The sequence below is a fragment of the Corapipo altera genome, unplaced genomic scaffold (genome assembly GCF_003945725.1).
Source record: "Corapipo altera isolate COAL_440 unplaced genomic scaffold, ASM394572v1 66, whole genome shotgun sequence".
NCBI lineage: Eukaryota > Metazoa > Chordata > Aves > Passeriformes > Pipridae > Corapipo > Corapipo altera.
Genome location: NW_020884924.1, coordinates 6,207,131 through 6,225,367, shown reverse-complemented (window position 1 = coordinate 6,225,367; position 18,237 = coordinate 6,207,131). Strand labels below are relative to the sequence as shown.

Here is an 18,237-nt window from a genome sequence, read left to right as displayed (position 1 = left end):
CATGACCTTTTGATTCATTGCACTTTGAAACATTGAGTAGACCAATGGTTCTCTGTCTGCAGTAAGTCAACCTTTATTTTTTGAAGTAAAATCTGATTAAAAATTGAATATTTAAGCTTTTGCGTTAACTTATAAGGCTGTACCAAAGCAATCTGACTTCAAGCCTAAAGCTATGTCTCATGCAGTTCTTTTGAACTTACACATTAATGTGATTGAGCTCTATTAGGTAACTAGAGCCAAATACAAAAAAAAAAAAAAAAAAGGAGAAAAAAAACCGGTACAAATATGTTCAGCAAAACAAAATACATTTTTAGTAAACCCAGCTGTAACATCGTATCAGGTGATTCTCACAGCCAAGTGAAGGTAAAGATCCCAAAATAGTACAGGAAAATATGACCTAGTCATAGTGCTGTGATCTGGGAGTGAGCAAACAGTTCCCACTACAGTCCATTGCTAGCAAGCATCCACGGATATAGAAGACGAAAGAGTCTTATGTCAGGGAGTGCAAAAACTGCATCAGTTCCAGAAAACCCAGACAATTCTCTTCTTCTCACATGTAAGGCACTGTCAGTGCAGAAAGCACTCTAATACAGGACTCCCACCAAGCATGAAGGGAAAAGTGGATGCTAGGCTATCTGCTGAAGGTCTGACAGACACGCAACAACTCACTACAGCGTCTGTGCAGTGGAACAGAGGGAGTTCCTCATGAAGGGTGACCATCTGACGTTGCTAAAATTACATAATTCCACGCAAAGCCAGTTTGCAGGAGGGTCATTCTATTAAGAGGGATTTGAAATGGATTTTTTCCATGTAAGAACAAACCTAAAAATTTCTGTTTATTTGTCAAGAGCCAACTAGTACTGAAAGGTGTTTTGGTCTGCCAAAATGCAGAATTATGTCCCTGAAGTCCAAAGATTGGTGTGGTTAATAGTTTGTATTTTTTCAAAGCACAGCCACATCTATTTCTCTACCTGGGTGAGACTGAAGTTTTTACCTGAGGTCAAACTAGAGTCTACACATACATGTGGAGGAGGGGAAAAAGGCTCTGAGGAGAAAGCACATTTTGCTAAAAACCTCATTTTGATGTAAAGATTCAAAGCAACAGCATTGAGATTAATTAGAGGTCTGAGGATGGGCATGGCAGAGGAAGAGATTAGAGGAACAGTTGAAAATTACATGTTTCCTGGGCTATAAGTCAGACCCCAGAATATTCAAGTAGTCAGAAATTTATTTAAACCAGCCAGTAGGATTTAAAGTCAGGATTGAGAGTCAGCTTTTAACTTTCATTCTCCGCAGGTCATGGCAACAAGGACCATGGTACATGCACAGGCCATTCTCATAGATCTTCCATACCTACTTTTTTACTGTGGCAGGTGAATAAACTATGGAATCTGTCTGCAGGAACATTCATGGTCTGTTAGACAATCATAATGCACAATACAAAATATAATTCAATTGTAAAAAGCGATTACAATTTATTGAATAATTGACTTGATGAGTAGTAAAAAAATCAAATATAGCATCTGTAAAGGCCATAGAAGTGAATAATAGGAATCCAAATTTGTACATATTAAGTCACAGAGCATACAACAGTAGGTGTACCCTCTGTGAAAGGGAAAGGGAGCTACTTTACCCTTAGCAGTGTTGTTTGCTTTGCTGAAATTATCTAGATATTCCTGGAGGAAATTTTAAAAAAAAAAAGGCAACAAAAAACCCCATAAAAACCCCAAAATATTTCTGCTGTGGTAAATTAAGTGACAACCTTCATTACAGACACACCTTCTCCTTTGCTCACACACAAAATTCCTTTTCCTGTTGTAAGACTCGTGCTCTTTAGGATAATATGTTAAAGGACACGCCTTTATCACACATGCCAGTAATTGTTTTTCTTTACATTTTATCTAAAAATTTATAGGCCTGATCATGCAAGCTAATAAATTCTAACACTGTTCATTTCACTCTTTCTTCTTTTAACCTAAGTGGTTCATATTGGAGACAAACCAGATATACACAAAATACCAATTGCAGTCATTGAAAAACATGTGTAGCTATTTTTTGCATAGTTTATTTGTCAGAAGAGCCAACAGCCTGTGATTTGTGTTATCTTCACTTAATTGATATGACAACCATGCCTCTACAGGTAATTTTAATATTTCAGGCTGTATTTCATAATTCAATTGCAGCCACATGAGGTATCTCCACAGACTGTAATGGGTCTACTTTATTTAGCAATTCAATGTGTGGAGTAGCGTAATTTACTGTAATTTTTCCTGCATATCTCAGCATTTAGAAGAGCCCTTTGAATCTGCAGTTCTGAAATGGCAGCAGTATGCTCGCAGTGTTTACTTTCTTCCCATCAGTGAATAACAGGAAAAGGAGAAGTGAGTCATCAAAGGGGTGGAATATTTTTCCTTAAAAAGCAAGTATTTTTCATATATCTGTGGATTTTGGACATTGCCTACTGCCAAACTGGGCAGGCTGCTCTCTTGTCTGTAACCCCTTGCTATGCCTTCCCACCACTTACGCCACAACACACAGGAGGTGGTTTAGGGAAGTAGGTCATCAGCAAGTAAATTAGCTTTACCAAAAATTTTCCCCTTCATTTACATCCCAGAGAACTGCTCATCCTCAAGTCAGGCAAATAATAGTGGTGGCATAAGGGAGGGAACAGAAACACACAGAACAAAGGAAGGAGGCAAAGCAAGCATTCTCCTCCTTCTCAGTGGCATTAGACTGGCGCAGCCATGTCTTAAAAGGACACTTTCAATTCTGTGGTAAAATCAATGTGAGAGAGAAGCATTAGGTGATGTTCAGGGTTTACATATCCTAATGTCAAATTGTTCAGTGCCTAAACTCAGGATGACAAATATTTAAAAGTGGGAGGTAGACTTCAGCATCATTTATGTTTTTTAAAGCATTACTATTATTTTTACTTGTTATATTAGGCTATTCCTCTGTCCACTTAATTCTGCAGACTACTACATTTAATATTTGGTTTGTAGTGGTTTTATTATGATAAATCTAGTAGACACAGGCTACCCATCTAAATACCATCACTATAGATTTTTTAATTTTTTTTATGTTAATGATGAATAAAAAAGCTGGAACAAGACACTCACAATATCTGAGGCACAAATAGAGCTGTTTTTTAGAAATGAGAGTAGCTGATCACTAGTTAAAGTTTTCTGTGGGAATTATGTGTCTCATTCCCAGCCATCACAGAGCAAACCTTGTCAGAAACTCATTACTCTGAAACCCTGTTTTTGTTACATGGAAGTTTATGAAAAAGTTGGAGAACTTTCTCACACATCCAGGGTTTTTAATAGAAAAAAAATAACAATGATTCTGCCCTGCTTGAAAACAAGCAAAATTACACCAGAAAATCTTATGTTTTTTCTGGTCTCCAGGAACAAGTCCTGAGAGTTCCAGCTTAAAATCAATCAACATCAAAAAGGGAGGTCCCACGGGAATACTTTGCTACTCCCCTACAAAGTATCATTTTCCTTCGGCCTACAAAGGTTGGGTAGGTAAAGCTAAACGAGACCAAGTACCTAAGATTATCCTTTAAATGTAGATCCCTGTCTTCCTGTCTGCTACATGTGAGTGAATATATCAGTTATCTTTAGGGCACTACAATCATGGGTTTATTGCATCCATACTGCACTAGGAAAGACCTGAAATAAGATTTTCTATGCAGACATCTCTAGAGGCCTACAGCTCTTTGGCAAATATCACATAGTGTATTTTAAGGTAGATATCATTTTAGTGAGGCCTCCTAAAAGTAAAACACTCCCGAAGTTCATGTTTTTTAGTTTTTATCTTTAATTTGGCTCTTCTCAGTTAGTCTTTTTAATAGCAAATTAAACTTTAGGATAAAGCCAAGAGAAATGTCTTTCGTTTTGTCTTTTGTCCTTACCGCTTGCCAGTTTGGATGTAAGCATGGAGAAAGATCTAATTTCCAACATAACCTCCACTTAAGGAGAGGAATATCTTCCAAAGAAGAGAATAGTGTTAGTTTGGTTGTGTCTGATGAAGAAGAGGAATGGATGGTCAGCTTTGAACTCATAAGTAAGTGGGCAACACAGAGGCATTGCAAGAAGCCCTGTGGCACAAGCTGCTTCTGTGCCCTCTTCATTGACTTCCACGATTGTCTTCTGGATGGCCTTGGACACAACCAGGCCACCTTTCTTAGAGATTCCTGACAAATCAGCTTTTCCCCAGTCAAAAACATTCATTACTCCCATCTCCTGAAGAGTTTTGTTGAGAACATAACTTTCTTCCATCTTGAACTGAGGCAGGTATACCTTCACTTTCAGTGGTTCCATCCTAGCAGAGCTGGTCCATTCTGCTAGTTTTTCATAGGTGAGGGCACATTCAAGCTGTAGGGTGGTATTGATAATAATGAATGGCACCATCATGAATGGAAGGAAAAAAAGTTCAGTTTTTTCCGTTTGGCTTCAGACCATATTGGAGCAATGTTAAAGTATTGATCTCTGTGTATTTTACTAGACAGAAAATCAAATATTACCTGTTCTAGGCCAGTAAAGTCCTCACAGTCATCTTCAGGAAGAAGAATGAACATGCTCAGTTCATTATTAAAGTATAGGAGCTCTATGACTTTCATTTTCGGTTCTTCTAAGATGGCCATGTTAAAATATCCTTCTTGAAACATCATCTGCACTGTCCTACTCTCATTCTGGAACACATGAAAAATATTAAATGAAAAATACAGAAATAATTACCCTGTTATTAATTTGTTTCAGTATTGAGGTTAGAGTTCGGTCCAAAAGCATTACTTATACTGGTCATGGGTTTAACACACTTGTAGCATTGATCTGTTCCTCTCAACTGTAGCTCCAATTAAGTTATCCATTTTAGAAGCATAAAAGCTACTTCTCCCTTTTTACTGGTGAAAGATTACTTTACTCACAGCTTCATTGTTACATCTTTCTTTTGTCTGGCATATCAGATTAGAAAATTCATGCATCTGATGCAACCATAAATCTAAATTCCTCATGAATAATGTATACACTCTCCCGAGATAATTTGTCTTCAGCTCATTTTTTCCTGAAAGCACACACTATTCTGTTCATAAATAGTAACAGGGGAACAGAATCCTCAGTTTGAGACCCAAACCAGACTATTTTTGAAACAGCATCCTTAGTTGCAAAATCCCCAACAAAGTTAGCGCATTTGCTCAGTGGCTTTGACCCAATCAGGATCTCAGCTGCACAAGACCCACTTCTGATGTTAGATGGTACAAACAGTAACATATTTGGCTATCAAACTGAAGAGAAGATGCAGCTTTCTCTTGTTCTGGCTGAGGACCCCTGTTTTGTTTTGGGATAACAGAGAGGAGGAAAGCTCCCATCTGTTGGTTTAGGGGACAAATATCTGATTTCCATCGCCCAGCTGCTTCAGTTTCTGTCCATACTGTACCTTGTTCAGATGGAAATATGCTTCCTTAGTGTCTTCTTTCTTAAATTCTACTGCCCACTTTCCTTTAAAATACATAGCATTGACCAGGACAAGTACAGTAGAGGGATCAATAAAACCAGTAGCAAATAGGTCTTTGATTTTACCTTTAAAAATAATAAATTAAAAAGAATTATTTTGTTCAGGCAATCAGCTGACTTCAACTATTAATAGTAATTTCTATAAATCTGAAAAGTAGTACAGTGCTGTCAGACAAAGAAATTTTATGTACAGTTTTGGAAGCCAGGAACTCAAGGCATTTTTTTCCTCTTCCTATATTTATTTCCTATTGAGAAAAAAAAAAAAAGTTGTTGTTTAATAGATAAAAATCTTGCTCCCTTTAGAAAAAAAAAGTGGAAAGTGAAATTCATACATGGTATCCCTAACTAGTTCAATTTCAAACCAAAAATCCTGCATGTTTTCTTCTTTACCTTTTGTCTCATTTTCCACCCAGAAGTTAATTTTTTCTCTGACTACTTCTTCAGTGTATTTAAAATTGACTGGTTCCAGTTCTGCTCGATAGAATTTCTTTGTAGAATCCAAGTATTGCTAGAAAGTACAAGATTCAGAATTTTATTTCAACATGATGATTTTTATAAGATAATTTCATGGCTTCAGGATAATTCCATGAAGTAGATCAACCAGAAAAGAATGAGTAAAAAAGGCATATGTAAGAAATTATTTGAAATAGCTCAAACATTCAATTTTTAGAGAGAGATTATTTTTAAAAAAAATTTGCAAATATATTTTTCTGTAATTTCAAGATGTAATCAGCAGCAGAAATGTCTCAGCACAGTGAAAAATATCTAAGATCAAAATGTGGTACCTTTTAAGCTCATATATCATTGTTATGATGCCTGTCTTCCCAATCGTCAAATGAAGAAGGCTGTCTTATTTTGAACAAATAACCAGGACTGATATCACAATGACATCTCTGTCTGTACATGTATACGTATTACTCAGTGTGGATATACATACTCTAAATTTTATAACTTGAATTAAGTGTAAAACTTTTCCTGGCTGCTGGTCACCTTTTTCTGTCTCTGAAAATCTCTGTTCACCTAGAGCACAAAGGAAGCATCTTGAAAGCAAGATGAAATCTTGACTTCAAATGAGAAAGGTGGTTACAGAGATTAAACAGCACTCTTCCCACTAATACTCTTTTAAATACCATAGCTCTATTTTCCTGAGTAAATTATTTGTTTGGTCTTGCATTTTCTGGGCATCAGTGTTTCACAGGAATGTTCTGAGATGGTCAGTTACACTTAAATACAAATCTCAAAGATGCTACTTCTTTTAAGCCTTGCTTGAAAAGGTATCAGGAATCATAGAGTCCTATATTTGTGTACACTCTAAGGGAAAGGTGGGAGAGTGAGCAAAATCATTTTATGAGAAACAAAGAAGACACTGGGAAAGGGAGGGAGGTCTTCTGCTGGACACAGACCTTTCTTGCTCGGATAGAATTGACACAACAAGCACCAGCTCTGTTAGACACAGGGAGTGCATGGCAAGGATACACTGATGGTGATCACTGCTATCACATTTTCTGTAATGTCAAGGGAGAGCAATTACCATAGATCTGTTTCTTCATCTAAAATCTTTAACTCTGGCTTCCTCATGCTCTGCCCCATACCTGGGCAAGTGAGATGGAAAGGCTCCCTGACTGTGAGCTGTGAAGTGCAGTCATTTGTCAGCACACCCTGACAGTGCCATTGTGTTTCATTTCCCTTTGTGCTTCGTGATTGAAGAAATTCTGCTGAGCTTGTCACTCTTAGGAGCTGTTAAAAGGGACACCATGGCCACTTACCTGGAAGAACGGGTAAGTAATTTCTCCAAAGAGCCTGTTGGCAATGGTGAGACAACATCCTGGACTGGGTTCACTGACTTCAGCCAACAGTGCCTGGAACTGGGAATGGACTCCCTCAGCTTCTTCACACTTCAAACAAGAAAACAGACGTTTCATAGTAGGCTTGAGCTTTCCTATGCAAAGCTGGACCTGAGGGTGAATTGCAGCCTCCCTGCACATGAGAAACCCTACTCCACCCAGTTGATACAGGTACTGGAATAAATGCAAGGACACCACCTCTTACTCTCCCTGTGCCAGATGTACAGAATGACAAAGCGATTCCCCTTCAGGCCAGCACCAGTTCACCTTCAAGTCATGTTGTATCCTACAGTAATGTCTCTGTGCACACTAAGCAAAAGACTGCAGGCTTACAGACTGGGAGAAGCAAGCTCCAAGGTGCCTTTGGCACGCTGTGTAGACAAACCTTTGCAGGTGGCAACTGAAGCACTTATCACTTTTTAGATTGGTACTGCTGTTTTGGTTAGAAACCTGTAATTAGAAGGCTTAGCCATTGAAATGTGTGATCTCACAAGGCCCCTTAAATAACTAGTAAAGGAACAGTAATAAGCAGGTCTGTAAATCTAGATGGAGAGGCTGATCAGCACTGCTGTACCTTCTGATTAAGTGATCATCTGCAAGGAAAAGGGCTGACAAACTGGTTCCTATTGCTTCAGCTCAGAGTAATTATGTCTTACCTTCTCAGAAGGGTCTCTGTTGCTCTGTCCCACACTGCTCAAAACTTCACTGAAATGAAATACCTGCAATGTAAATGTTGAGTAAGTGCAGCTCAGTGATGGTACTTCAAAGCTAAAGCAGTGTTGCAAGCCTATCCCAAAACACAGCCAGACACAGTCACTGAGGAAAACTCCCTTTGTTCTTTACTCTAAGATCCTTGCAAGTGAACAAGTAGTTTTAGTAGACAATGAATGCATGAAATCTTTCAAATCTTTCTTCACAGGAAAGAGGACTTTGGTTGTCCAGAGAAGGCAGAAGACCATATCAAAGGGCAGGAAGACTTCTGAGACCTGAAGAGTTTGGGAATGCCTCCAAAACACTTTCTTTAGCACTGTTTAGCATTCACTGAACAATCAATTACTAATAATAATATTTAGTCTGAAGAACTTTGGTATTAGGAACAGCATAATGTATTTTTAAAGGTCCCTCTGTGTGCATCAATCCTTTGGATATTTAGGAACTATATCAGCCTCTTGGCTCATATCATGCCACCATCCCCTTTTCAGAGCAAAGGAAACCTACCTTCTCAATCTGTTCCAGTGTGTTGCCCCTGGCTCCGAGGACAACCATTCCAAAGGCAGCTGACAGACTTAGTGGGGAGAAGAAGATGTTTTCATTTCTTTTTCTTTTGTTCAGCTCTCTGAAAAAGTCAAGACAGAACTTGGCATTGGCTGCGCTGAGAGAGCACATTGTGGCACTGTGATCACCTGAAACAAGGGAAAAAGTAATTTAGGCTTCTCATCCTTACACCTGCTACGTTTAGATGCCTTAGTAGAGGATGGTTTTTCTGCAATAGCTTGGCTGAATTATTCCGCACTACACAGAAGATTCCCTGTTCACCACATTTGGGATTTCAAAGTGAATTTGAAAATCAGCACCCTGAATGGCAGGAGAAACACATTTGCAGAAGCAGTATTCTGAGTTGAGCTGCTTCTCCAGCTCAAGCAATACTTATGGCTTCGTCAGTTAGCCCTAACTTTGTCCTAACCACAGTGCCAGCTTAGTTTATATAGTGATCTTTCTTGCCTAGAGTCTTCCAGGCATAACCCTTATTAATTACACCCTTGATTGTATCTCATTCTCTGTCTCTTTAAAAACTTTGTGAGTATTAATCAGCTGTGCCTTACATACTGTGTCCTTTTGAGGCTGGTTGCTTAACAAACATTTGGCAAAAAAATAGAAATACAGACCAGATCGCTTAGTAAGATTTTTAACAAAGACACATAGTGTATTAGTAGAAAATTCCAGTCGTATTTTTTATTTTATCTGCAGCTTAAACTGTTTTCCCAAATATACTTCAGTTACAATCACAATTACTATAAGCAGATAATCTTGAATGTTCAGCAAAATTCTTCATACCTTACACCTACGGTGGAGTTCTTCTCTTACGAAACCCAGTGTCTTCATCCGTAAACTGATATAGAAACATCTGATCCATTAGAAAGTTAGTGCTGTATTTAGAGGTTCCACTGTTCTAAGTCATTTTTTGTTTGATTCTTACTGAGTCTGAATAATTTTCTCCACAGGTGTGGAAGATATCTTTCCCCCATTACACAAGAAGAATTAAATTATCCATATAAATATTTAAAAGATGGAAGAGTGTAGGAAGACTATGCTCTCATAAATTACTAATTTGGGTCATAAAGAAACAGGAATTGTTTGGTTTTGATCTTCTTTAGAAACACACTTGGTAAAACCATTGTGCAAGTTAAGCACAAATTCATCACACAGCCCATACATTTTAATGTAATCCAAAACATTGCACAGCAACTTGAAAATATTCTCACTTCCTCAAAATAAGTCATATAGCACATATATGTGCTAAGCAGTATGTCACTAATGCACATATCAATCCTTTGACATTTCCTAGTTCTGTCTTTTAGAATTAAAGATCATGGAGATATTTACCTTCTCCTTGGAACTCACGGTGTCAACTTGACAGTTGAGCTTGTTGATGGGCCTTCTGGAGCAATGGAATATAAAACCATTGCCACTCCCAGTGGCAGCATAATTTTCACTCACGATGAATCATATTCCTGTCTGTTGCAATCAGTTAGTATAATTAGGGGATCTTTTGTGGAATCCTGCATTTTTCCTTATCCCTAAGAGTTCAGAAAGAAGTCACAATTTCAAATGCATACTGAGATGTAAAAAAATTTTTCCTAGTTATAAAAGAGAAAGCAAACTCCTAGAAACAAAGGAGATCTGAGGCAATTTTTTACCTGTAAAAAATAAATTCTACAAATTTTGATGTGTTTTACTGTCAGAAGTGACACCACTGAATGCAAACACATATGTTTCTATAATAGAAACTAATTATTAAAACCTCTGATGGTGGCACAGTAGCAAGGGAAAGTAAAATACAGAACTATCTGTTTGGCCAATTGTGACATAAGGCAGTGGTTCCAAGGTGGAGGTAGGGCAATTCCCTTTGCCTTCTCCAGATCTGTGCCTCTGAAGACTTCTCTCGTAAAGATCTCTTCCAGGGAACTTTCCCTACCTCTTTACTGCCTCAACTGAAAATTCTGTCCTTAATGCAGAAGACGAATTTAGCCATTTGTTCCAGAATTTGTTGAATACCCAACAGCCTGGGCAAACAGTAGCTTGCCTTTATTTGCATGATATCCTAGAAGAGAGGGCACGTTGCACGCACAGCTCGACTGTGCCGAGCACGTACCTCAGGTGTGCTGCAGCTGAGCCTCCGCAGTCATTGTAGCGATGGGGTACAGGTCGTGCATTCACAACAACGACACAGCGCATGCAGACTAACTTTGGTACTCCTGGGATGCTGTGCTTCCTGCAGAGGCACTGCAGGAAGGGGCTCTCCATGCATTATCTGCATTGGCCTAGGTTCTATGGATGGAAATTTGAGATATTCTCCTGGGGATTCCCAATATTTCTACTGTAAGTAGGGAAGGCATTTGTGGCACAAGGGGCAAAACATTGAGAAGCTATCGCTGTTCATATAGTCTTCTTTCAAAACCTTGCATTCTGCGGATATGTTAACAGGAAAACTGCTGAGTTTTGTCCAGGCAGGCTTTCCACAAGACACTGATATATCTAAGTTTAGCCCACAACTCCTCATTTTTGTCAGTGTCTTTGAGGAAGTCTGGTCCTTGCCTTATATTGCTTCAGCGAGGCATAGGCAGCAGGGACAGAGCAACCTAATTATAAGCAGTAGTATATTTCCTGTTATTTTCCTGAAAAAATAATCTTCCTTCACATTTAGATTGATATGGTGTGTAGGTGGGCAAACACTTGCATAAGCGTATGCAAGCACAAGCACTTAAATCACTGGTTTGTAAGAAATACTTAGTTATCAATGTTAACATATACTTACATATCAACCCAACAAGATACTAGGGTTCTCTGCTATTTAGGAAGCTTTGAAGGCAGTTTCATGTCAATCACAAGGTACTCAAGGGTTTAATTCTCTTCTGGTTTGAATTTTCTCATATTTTTTCTGGGAGGAAATAGAAATTAAAAATGTGCTGCTTGCTCGTGCCCTGAGGACAAGAGGGTTAGACCGGCACAGATTTTGCCTGAAGGAAAGAAAGCCACAGAGTCTGGTTTAACTTGCTTAACACTGGGGCAAGAAAACTTCACAAAGTGTCTGGCTTGCTTTCCTGGTTTCTGGCTGCTCTCCACACAGCCACTTAAAAACCCACCTGCGGAGCCTGTTCCTCACTGTTAAGGAAACTTCCCTGTTCAACCATCCAAGAGCCATTCCATCAGTCGCACCCATACCATCCAAGCTAGGCTTGGGGCCCCTTTGCAGCTGCACACCCCACACTCACACAGTCAGACCAGTTTTCCCTATCAGCTCAACCTTTGGTTTCCCATAGCAGAGTCTCAGATGTCACAACCCTTAAAATAATTTAATCATGGTGCAATAACAAACTATCAGCTCGAGCTGAGTGCCTCCAAGGAGGAACTCGAAACAAAAAGACACCTCCGCGCTTTTATACCCTCACAGTCTATGTATGGGAAAGTCCAGGGTCCTCGGCTCCTGCCCTGTTGGGTCCCCTGGCTGTGCCACAGGTCTCCATGCCCTTTTTTATGCGAAGCAGCAGTTCAGGTTAACTCTTCAGCCTCTAGCCTAGGGCTTGGGCTCTCACCACCCAGAGCTCAGCTTGCAGTTTGCACTGCAGCTGCACCCCGAGCTCCCTGCCCTGAATGTATTCCTCGACACTCACACTGTCACCCATAGGAAACTGCAGGGCAAAACTGGGCAGATGCTGATCTCTTTCTTGTGGTGGCAGGCTGTTCTTTGTGTTTTTATTTTTGGCACTAGGCATAGCACAGTTGGAGGAAAAAATGTTGTGGAATACAAGAGGGGAAAGTATACAAATAGGAGCCACAAAATACATTAGTTGCAAGTCAGAGTAGCACTCAGTCATCTCCCAGAACAGAAGAAGGGAGATAGTTTTCAAGCAGCTAGACACAAACAAGTATTTTTCTTTCAGGAACTGGCAATTTTTAGTCCAAATTAATATAGTGAATGGAAAACTGCAATCCTGAAGCGCAATAAATCATGTCCTTTAGGCACAGGGGTGTGTGGCTAGAGACACAAGTACCCTTGAAATTCATTCTTCTGTATAGGAATCCATTAAGGCAAAATTCAAGTTATCTAATATGCTATCAGACTGAAATACTACTCTCCTAGTCCTGCTTAGGTTTCTGATACTTTTGAGCTCTTGCCTTAACTGTCTTAAGTGAACAGGTTTTTTTATGGTTGTTTGTTATTTCACTGGTTCTGTAGGTACTTCTGTTCATTTTGAGTTAACCTGAAGGTTAACTGTGGCTCCACTATTCCATTTGGTGGAGGTTTGTTTCACATGGATCATTTTCTGTCGTTGGTCAAATTATAGCTAATGAAGGAGCTGAACTGGCCTTGATTTTCAGAAAGGAACATTTTCTGCTGTTCTTCTAGTCTCCTCCTTTGATGTTACCTTCTCTTCTAGGCTAGTTCAATGTGGGTTAGAGAGTGCTTAGACAGGCACATTTTTTAATGGCAATGTGCGAGAAATCCAGAAGTTTTTGTTCAAGTGGATTGAAGGATCTCCTGCTTTGTAGGTTCTGAGGAGACTTGCTATGCAAGCACCTGCTGGGAAAAACAAAGCTATAGCTAATTCTGCTGTTGAACAGGGAGCTGGACTAGGAATTGCACCACATTTGTCAGATCTATGACTCCCTTCTTGCTCTTGGAATAATGCAAAGGTGCATTTCAGGCCAGAGAAAAATTAAGAAGATTGAAGAAGGTCATGGTGGTCTCAAATCAGGAGACTCTCTTTATTCCTTTCCATGAATAAGCCTCCTAGAAGGAAAGGATAAATAACAGGAGGACTTTTTTTTAAGGGTTATAGAAAATGGATTGTGTGGAAAGGAAGACTAAGATGTAAAAGTCCTGCAAGTACTGCAAGAAGTGACAGATTTTCCTTCAGATACTTGAACTATTCTGGTGAGAATGCAGATTTCAAAGACAGACCTTTTAGCTGGTGGTCAGATGCTTGTCATAGTAAAGTTGCTTTCAGGTACAGAGGAATGGGTCACAGACTGAGCTGCTTGCTACACCTAAAGTTCTCTACATTTAGATAAGAGTGTAAATAGTACAACATGCTTAGGGACAAGTTTTGTTCAGTACTGTTTAATCTGTTTGCAGTCATTTTGGCTGAAAGTCTCAAACTTTTTCTTCATTTTCCAATGACTTTTTTTTTTATGTTTCTGATGGCCTTGGGGCCAGGACCAAGGGAAAGAAGACTTCTCTGTATGATTTGTAAACCATAAAGAGTTCTGATGACATGGATAAGATAAGCATAGGAAGGCCAAAACAAGGAACAAGAGATCCGCTCAGTGATGTCAATCAGCAGGACACAGTCTCACAGCAAGAAGCAATGACTCTGTAGCAGAACAGACCACCAGCATATTCCTTGCGATTATTCTTTGCTGCAAAAAGATGTAAGAAACTTGGATTCCTACAGTTCTCCCTTGGTTTTTTTCTCATTGTTTGCAGCCATATGCTTTCCTTGCTGTCAGTGACTACACGATGCAGCAGAGAAACAGATTCCTATTGAGGAAACAGAGGCTGATCTCAAGGTTGACAGCAAAGGCTCTTCTTGTCCCTTCCATCTGGCAAAATGCACATTCTGCTACCACCCTGCTCAGGTGGTAATTACAGAGTACCTGATTTGTCTGAGGTTGCTGTGAGTAAAGGTACCATTAGATAAGTAGAGTTGCTGAATAGCAAGAATGAAACAAGGAGTCCTGTGATTTTCATGAGGCCAAAAGGGCCCTCCCTCTTTGTCAGACATCTGCTTCAACAAATAACAAGCCTTATACAACATATGAGAGTAATTAAGAGTGATAGAGTATCTGTGGTGATCCAGAGAAACATTAGCATGACAGAAAAATACCTCTTGAAGTAGTGGAAGAAGCTGGAGAGATTCCAGATGTTGCTCATGGTCTCAGCTCATTTGGGAAGCACCACGTGAGCAAAGTCTGATATTAATTCCTGTGATCTTCAGGTTGTATGAGTCAAGAACTTATTGAAAAGCAAGTATCACCTTCTAAATTGCACTGCTGTCTTCTGACTCTCCAATACTGAATTTATTGGCAAGAGAGTGCAGGAATTGATAAGAGTCAACTTTGCAGAGATTTGAGCCACCTCATGCTGGTCATTCAACTTGCCAGGGAAAAGGTGAGCCCAGCACTGTTTTTTTTCCCACCTGAACTTGTTTCTGCAACAAAGTTTTTCCATTATTGCAATGAAACCCCTTTACTCTCCAGGGAAACTTAGACATGACACAGAATAGCATCAAAAATTCTTCATCTTTGATTCACTTATCTTACCAGCATCCAAAAATAGCTCTAGCAATACAGCCAGTTCTGCCTGTTTTACATTCTCTGCTCACAGTTCTGCTCACCTGTTCATGCGCCTTGACTAACAGGAAATTACATTTGTAAGCAAGGATGTCTGCTTAACTGACTTCCAAAGCATAAGGTGTTATGACTAGACAGATAAATATTTTTGCATTATGATCCCATTTTATAATGCTGATCCAGGCTTTGTGAGTGATATCATCTATAGTATTCCTGGACATCATCCCTTTGTGGCACTTTAAATCGTTTTCTAAGCCAGCTCTCTTTACCTAAATAACAAGTGTAGCATTTTTTAAAGCTGTGCAATACAGAATGTCCATAAGTATTCCTCTTCTGGCTCTATCTCTGTGCATAGCTTTTCTCGTCAGTCAGTATTGTGGGATGCAGTAGATAGTAGAAAAATTCCCTTGCCTTTTAAAAAAGGGGCTGTTTTTCTATATTGCTTAGCCACTGGAAAAGATAATAGATAATCTCATGCAATGGATTTGTTGTTAGCTTTGGTTGAAAGTGACAGAACTGTGTGGCTGGAAGGAGCTTTGAGATTTCTAGTGTTTCTTATGCCCTGAGGTGGGATGAAAGACCTAGACTACAGTAGATAGGTGTTTGTCGAACCTAGTTTTTGAAGCTTCTACACAAAGATTTCCCAAGCTTCTGTTATGTTTCAGTGCTTTCTTATTCCTGGAATTTTAACTCAACTTTCTTTTAAGTTGTCCTGACTGCAAACTAGAACAGTTACATCCAGTCATCTTTAAACTTTGATATATGCCACTGGCCAAGTCATGTAAATACTTATTAGTCAATTTATCCTTTGTACAAGATGTAGCATTTGGGACTGTCTCCCTGGTCATAAAATGTCATTACTGTAGGTGTACTCATGACCAGAAATTTAACACTACACTAATCACACTACCCAAAACACTGTGGGTATTGTTAGCTACTGAGCTGCTTCAACAACTTATGGATTTGGCAACCTGAAATGTCCTTTAGGGCTGCTCAGCCCTTTAGCACATTGTATAATTCTCACCATTCTGAGAAGAAAAGTTTTGCTTTTGGCCATCAGTCTGGATGTTAAAGTAATTGTTTTTCCTCATTCCCATGACAATCCTTGTGGTATGATTTCCACAGCTAGTCAAATTATGCAGTTGCTCAGTAGTTTAATATGTTCATTGCATAAATTTTACTGTGGGGATATTCTTGCCAGTCCCTACAGCTAGTGAAATGAGATGCATTGTAGGTCCAGAAATGAAGTGCATGTGTTTGCCGATATTGCGCACATATTGTTAGTGACCGAGTTTTGAAAACAAAATGAGATTTGAAAACACCCTTCCTAAACTGCCAAGGCCTATGAGGAGCTGACAGCTGCATAATTTGAAACCACAGGGTCAAATTTTCAGTCACTGTAAAACTGATTCAGTTCCAGAAGAGGTGTGAAAAGAGAATTTGTTCTTCTTCAGGCCACAGAATAATGTGAATGTACAGATGGTATGTTTTCCACATCCTGCCACAGAATTTGTACAATATATAATTTCATCATTCTTCAAGTCAAATTTCTACATGCCTAGGATAACCAAGGACTACTGAACTGTCCTGAAAATAAGTTCTCTACAACTCTTCTCTCAGTTCCACTGATTTTTACTATTGATAAAGTGTTTGGTCTCATATTATCCTGCATAAAATTTGACAGCCTCTTCTTTTCTGGCCTACCTGTAACCCAGAAACATCACCTTGTGAATCCCAGATACTTGTATCCCAACTGGTTGTAAACATTTATAATCTAAAAAAAACTAATGTGGAACTTGTGACCAGCATCACTTACCAACAACCTTCGTAAAATAAGATACTAAAGAAATATCTACTACAGGATAAGAACACTACACAGAATACTATGCAAAATACTACATAGAAAAAGATATTTAAGAAAATCTGATTTTAAAGCATTATGCTCCCAAGAACCACTATTTCATGCAGAATATGTAAAGTAGTTCCTGCTATTTTGGTCTTAAGCGATCATTGGATGTGAACAAGAATGTCTTGACAGAACATGATGTCCAATTGCTAGTGGAAAGCACCATTTGATTCTTTTCCTAAACCTTCATCTTGTACAAAGTAAATATCACCACTAAGCCATGGGAGGTAAACCGGATCTGGAACACCATCAAATGATTGTGGAGTGACTTCAAAGCTCTGATCCTGCCAGCAAGCCTTCTCATTTGAGAGTAGGGAAAGCCTCCAAGTACCTGTCTTTATTCACAGAGCTGTAGTTTACTGTATATTTAAGACATGGTTAATTTTTTCCCCCTGCATTTGGAAACCAGCTACAGGATGTACTCATAAATATATTCTCCCTTTGTCTGATTTTGTGCTACATGGAGAAACACAACTGTGTGGGTTCATTTCTAAACTGAGATTCAGGATGGCCCTTTTTTTCTTCCTGCTATGCCAGGTATCTGAGCAACTCAGCTAGAGAACTGGGACTGAATTCTGTTCTCAGGCTTGGGTGTAAATCTATCACAGCTCCACTAACACCAGTTCACTGATATTTTAATAGCTCATAAATGCATACTCTGTAATTGCAGAAAATTTTATAGGCAGAAGAGACCAGAATAAGACCAAATTTAATTTTGTTGTACAGTTCTATTCTCTCTGTCTCAGTTGTGAAACTCAATAATTGACTGCAGGTTTCCAAATTTTTGAGTCACTAACATTCACTGAAAACTACGTGTATTCATTCACTCCTGCACATACAGAAAATGAGTTTTGCTATGCAGAAGCAAACTGAGTAAATAAACACATTTAGATACCAATTCTTACAATCAAAAATCAGAAAACACAAATTTAATTATTCAAGGCCTTACCTGAAGTGGTTTTGCATAGAAAAACAGTCAGCTCACTATTTTGTGCTATATTATAAAATTGATATTAAAATATTAAAACCTATGAATGCCACACAAGAAAAATAAACCAAAAAACATTGCCACATATTTGCCGTTTTAAAATATTTCCCTTTATATTAGGGCATTTGACAAACTGCAGCTAAACCCTGTGGTGTAGATTGATCCCAGCCAGCAGCCAAGCACCCACAGAGCTGTTTGCTTACTCCCCTCCATCCCCAAAGGGATGGGGGGAGGATAGGAGGAGCAAAAAGGGGGGGGAAGGGGGAGAAGTGAGTTGAGATAAAGGCAGTTCAGTTGGCAAAAGAAGCAAAAACAGAAGCAAAAATCTCCACCACCCCTTCTTCCTCCCACCAAGTTTTTGTTGCTGACATGATATTATATGGTATGGAATATCTCTTTGGTCAGTTG

At 39.1% G+C, this 18,237-nt stretch overlaps 1 protein-coding gene across 1 annotated transcript; it reads right to left on the bottom strand.

Annotated features, from left to right (window-relative positions):
* Positions 1-3,974: 3,974 nt before the first annotated feature.
* Positions 3,975-8,761, bottom strand: LOC113953827 (leukocyte elastase inhibitor A-like). Its single transcript, XM_027657456.1, has 7 exons — positions 8,579-8,761; positions 8,017-8,079; positions 7,283-7,471; positions 5,907-6,024; positions 5,440-5,582; positions 4,529-4,696; positions 3,975-4,379 (listed from the first exon to the last, which is right to left on the bottom strand). Exons 1-7 carry the CDS (start codon positions 8,744-8,746, stop codon positions 3,975-3,977), a joined length of 1,254 nt encoding a protein of 417 aa, XP_027513257.1. The 5' UTR covers positions 8,747-8,761.
* Positions 8,762-18,237: the final 9,476 nt, after the last annotated feature.

What these genes read in the sequence shown, in the direction of transcription:
- LOC113953827 (XM_027657456.1), bottom strand. Translation starts at nt 8,746, where the DNA reads ATGTGCTCTCTCAGCGCAGCCAATGCCAAGTTCTGTCTTGACTTTTTC. An exon ending in ACAGAGACCCTTCTGAGAAG is followed by an intron (nt 7,472 to 8,016) that starts GTAAGACATAAT and finishes ATTCACCCTCAG; the next exon opens with GTCCAGCTTTGCATAGGAAA. An exon ending in CATATTTCCATCTGAACAAG is followed by an intron (nt 4,697 to 5,439) that starts GTACAGTATGGA and finishes CATGTGTTCCAG; the next exon opens with AATGAGAGTAGGACAGTGCA.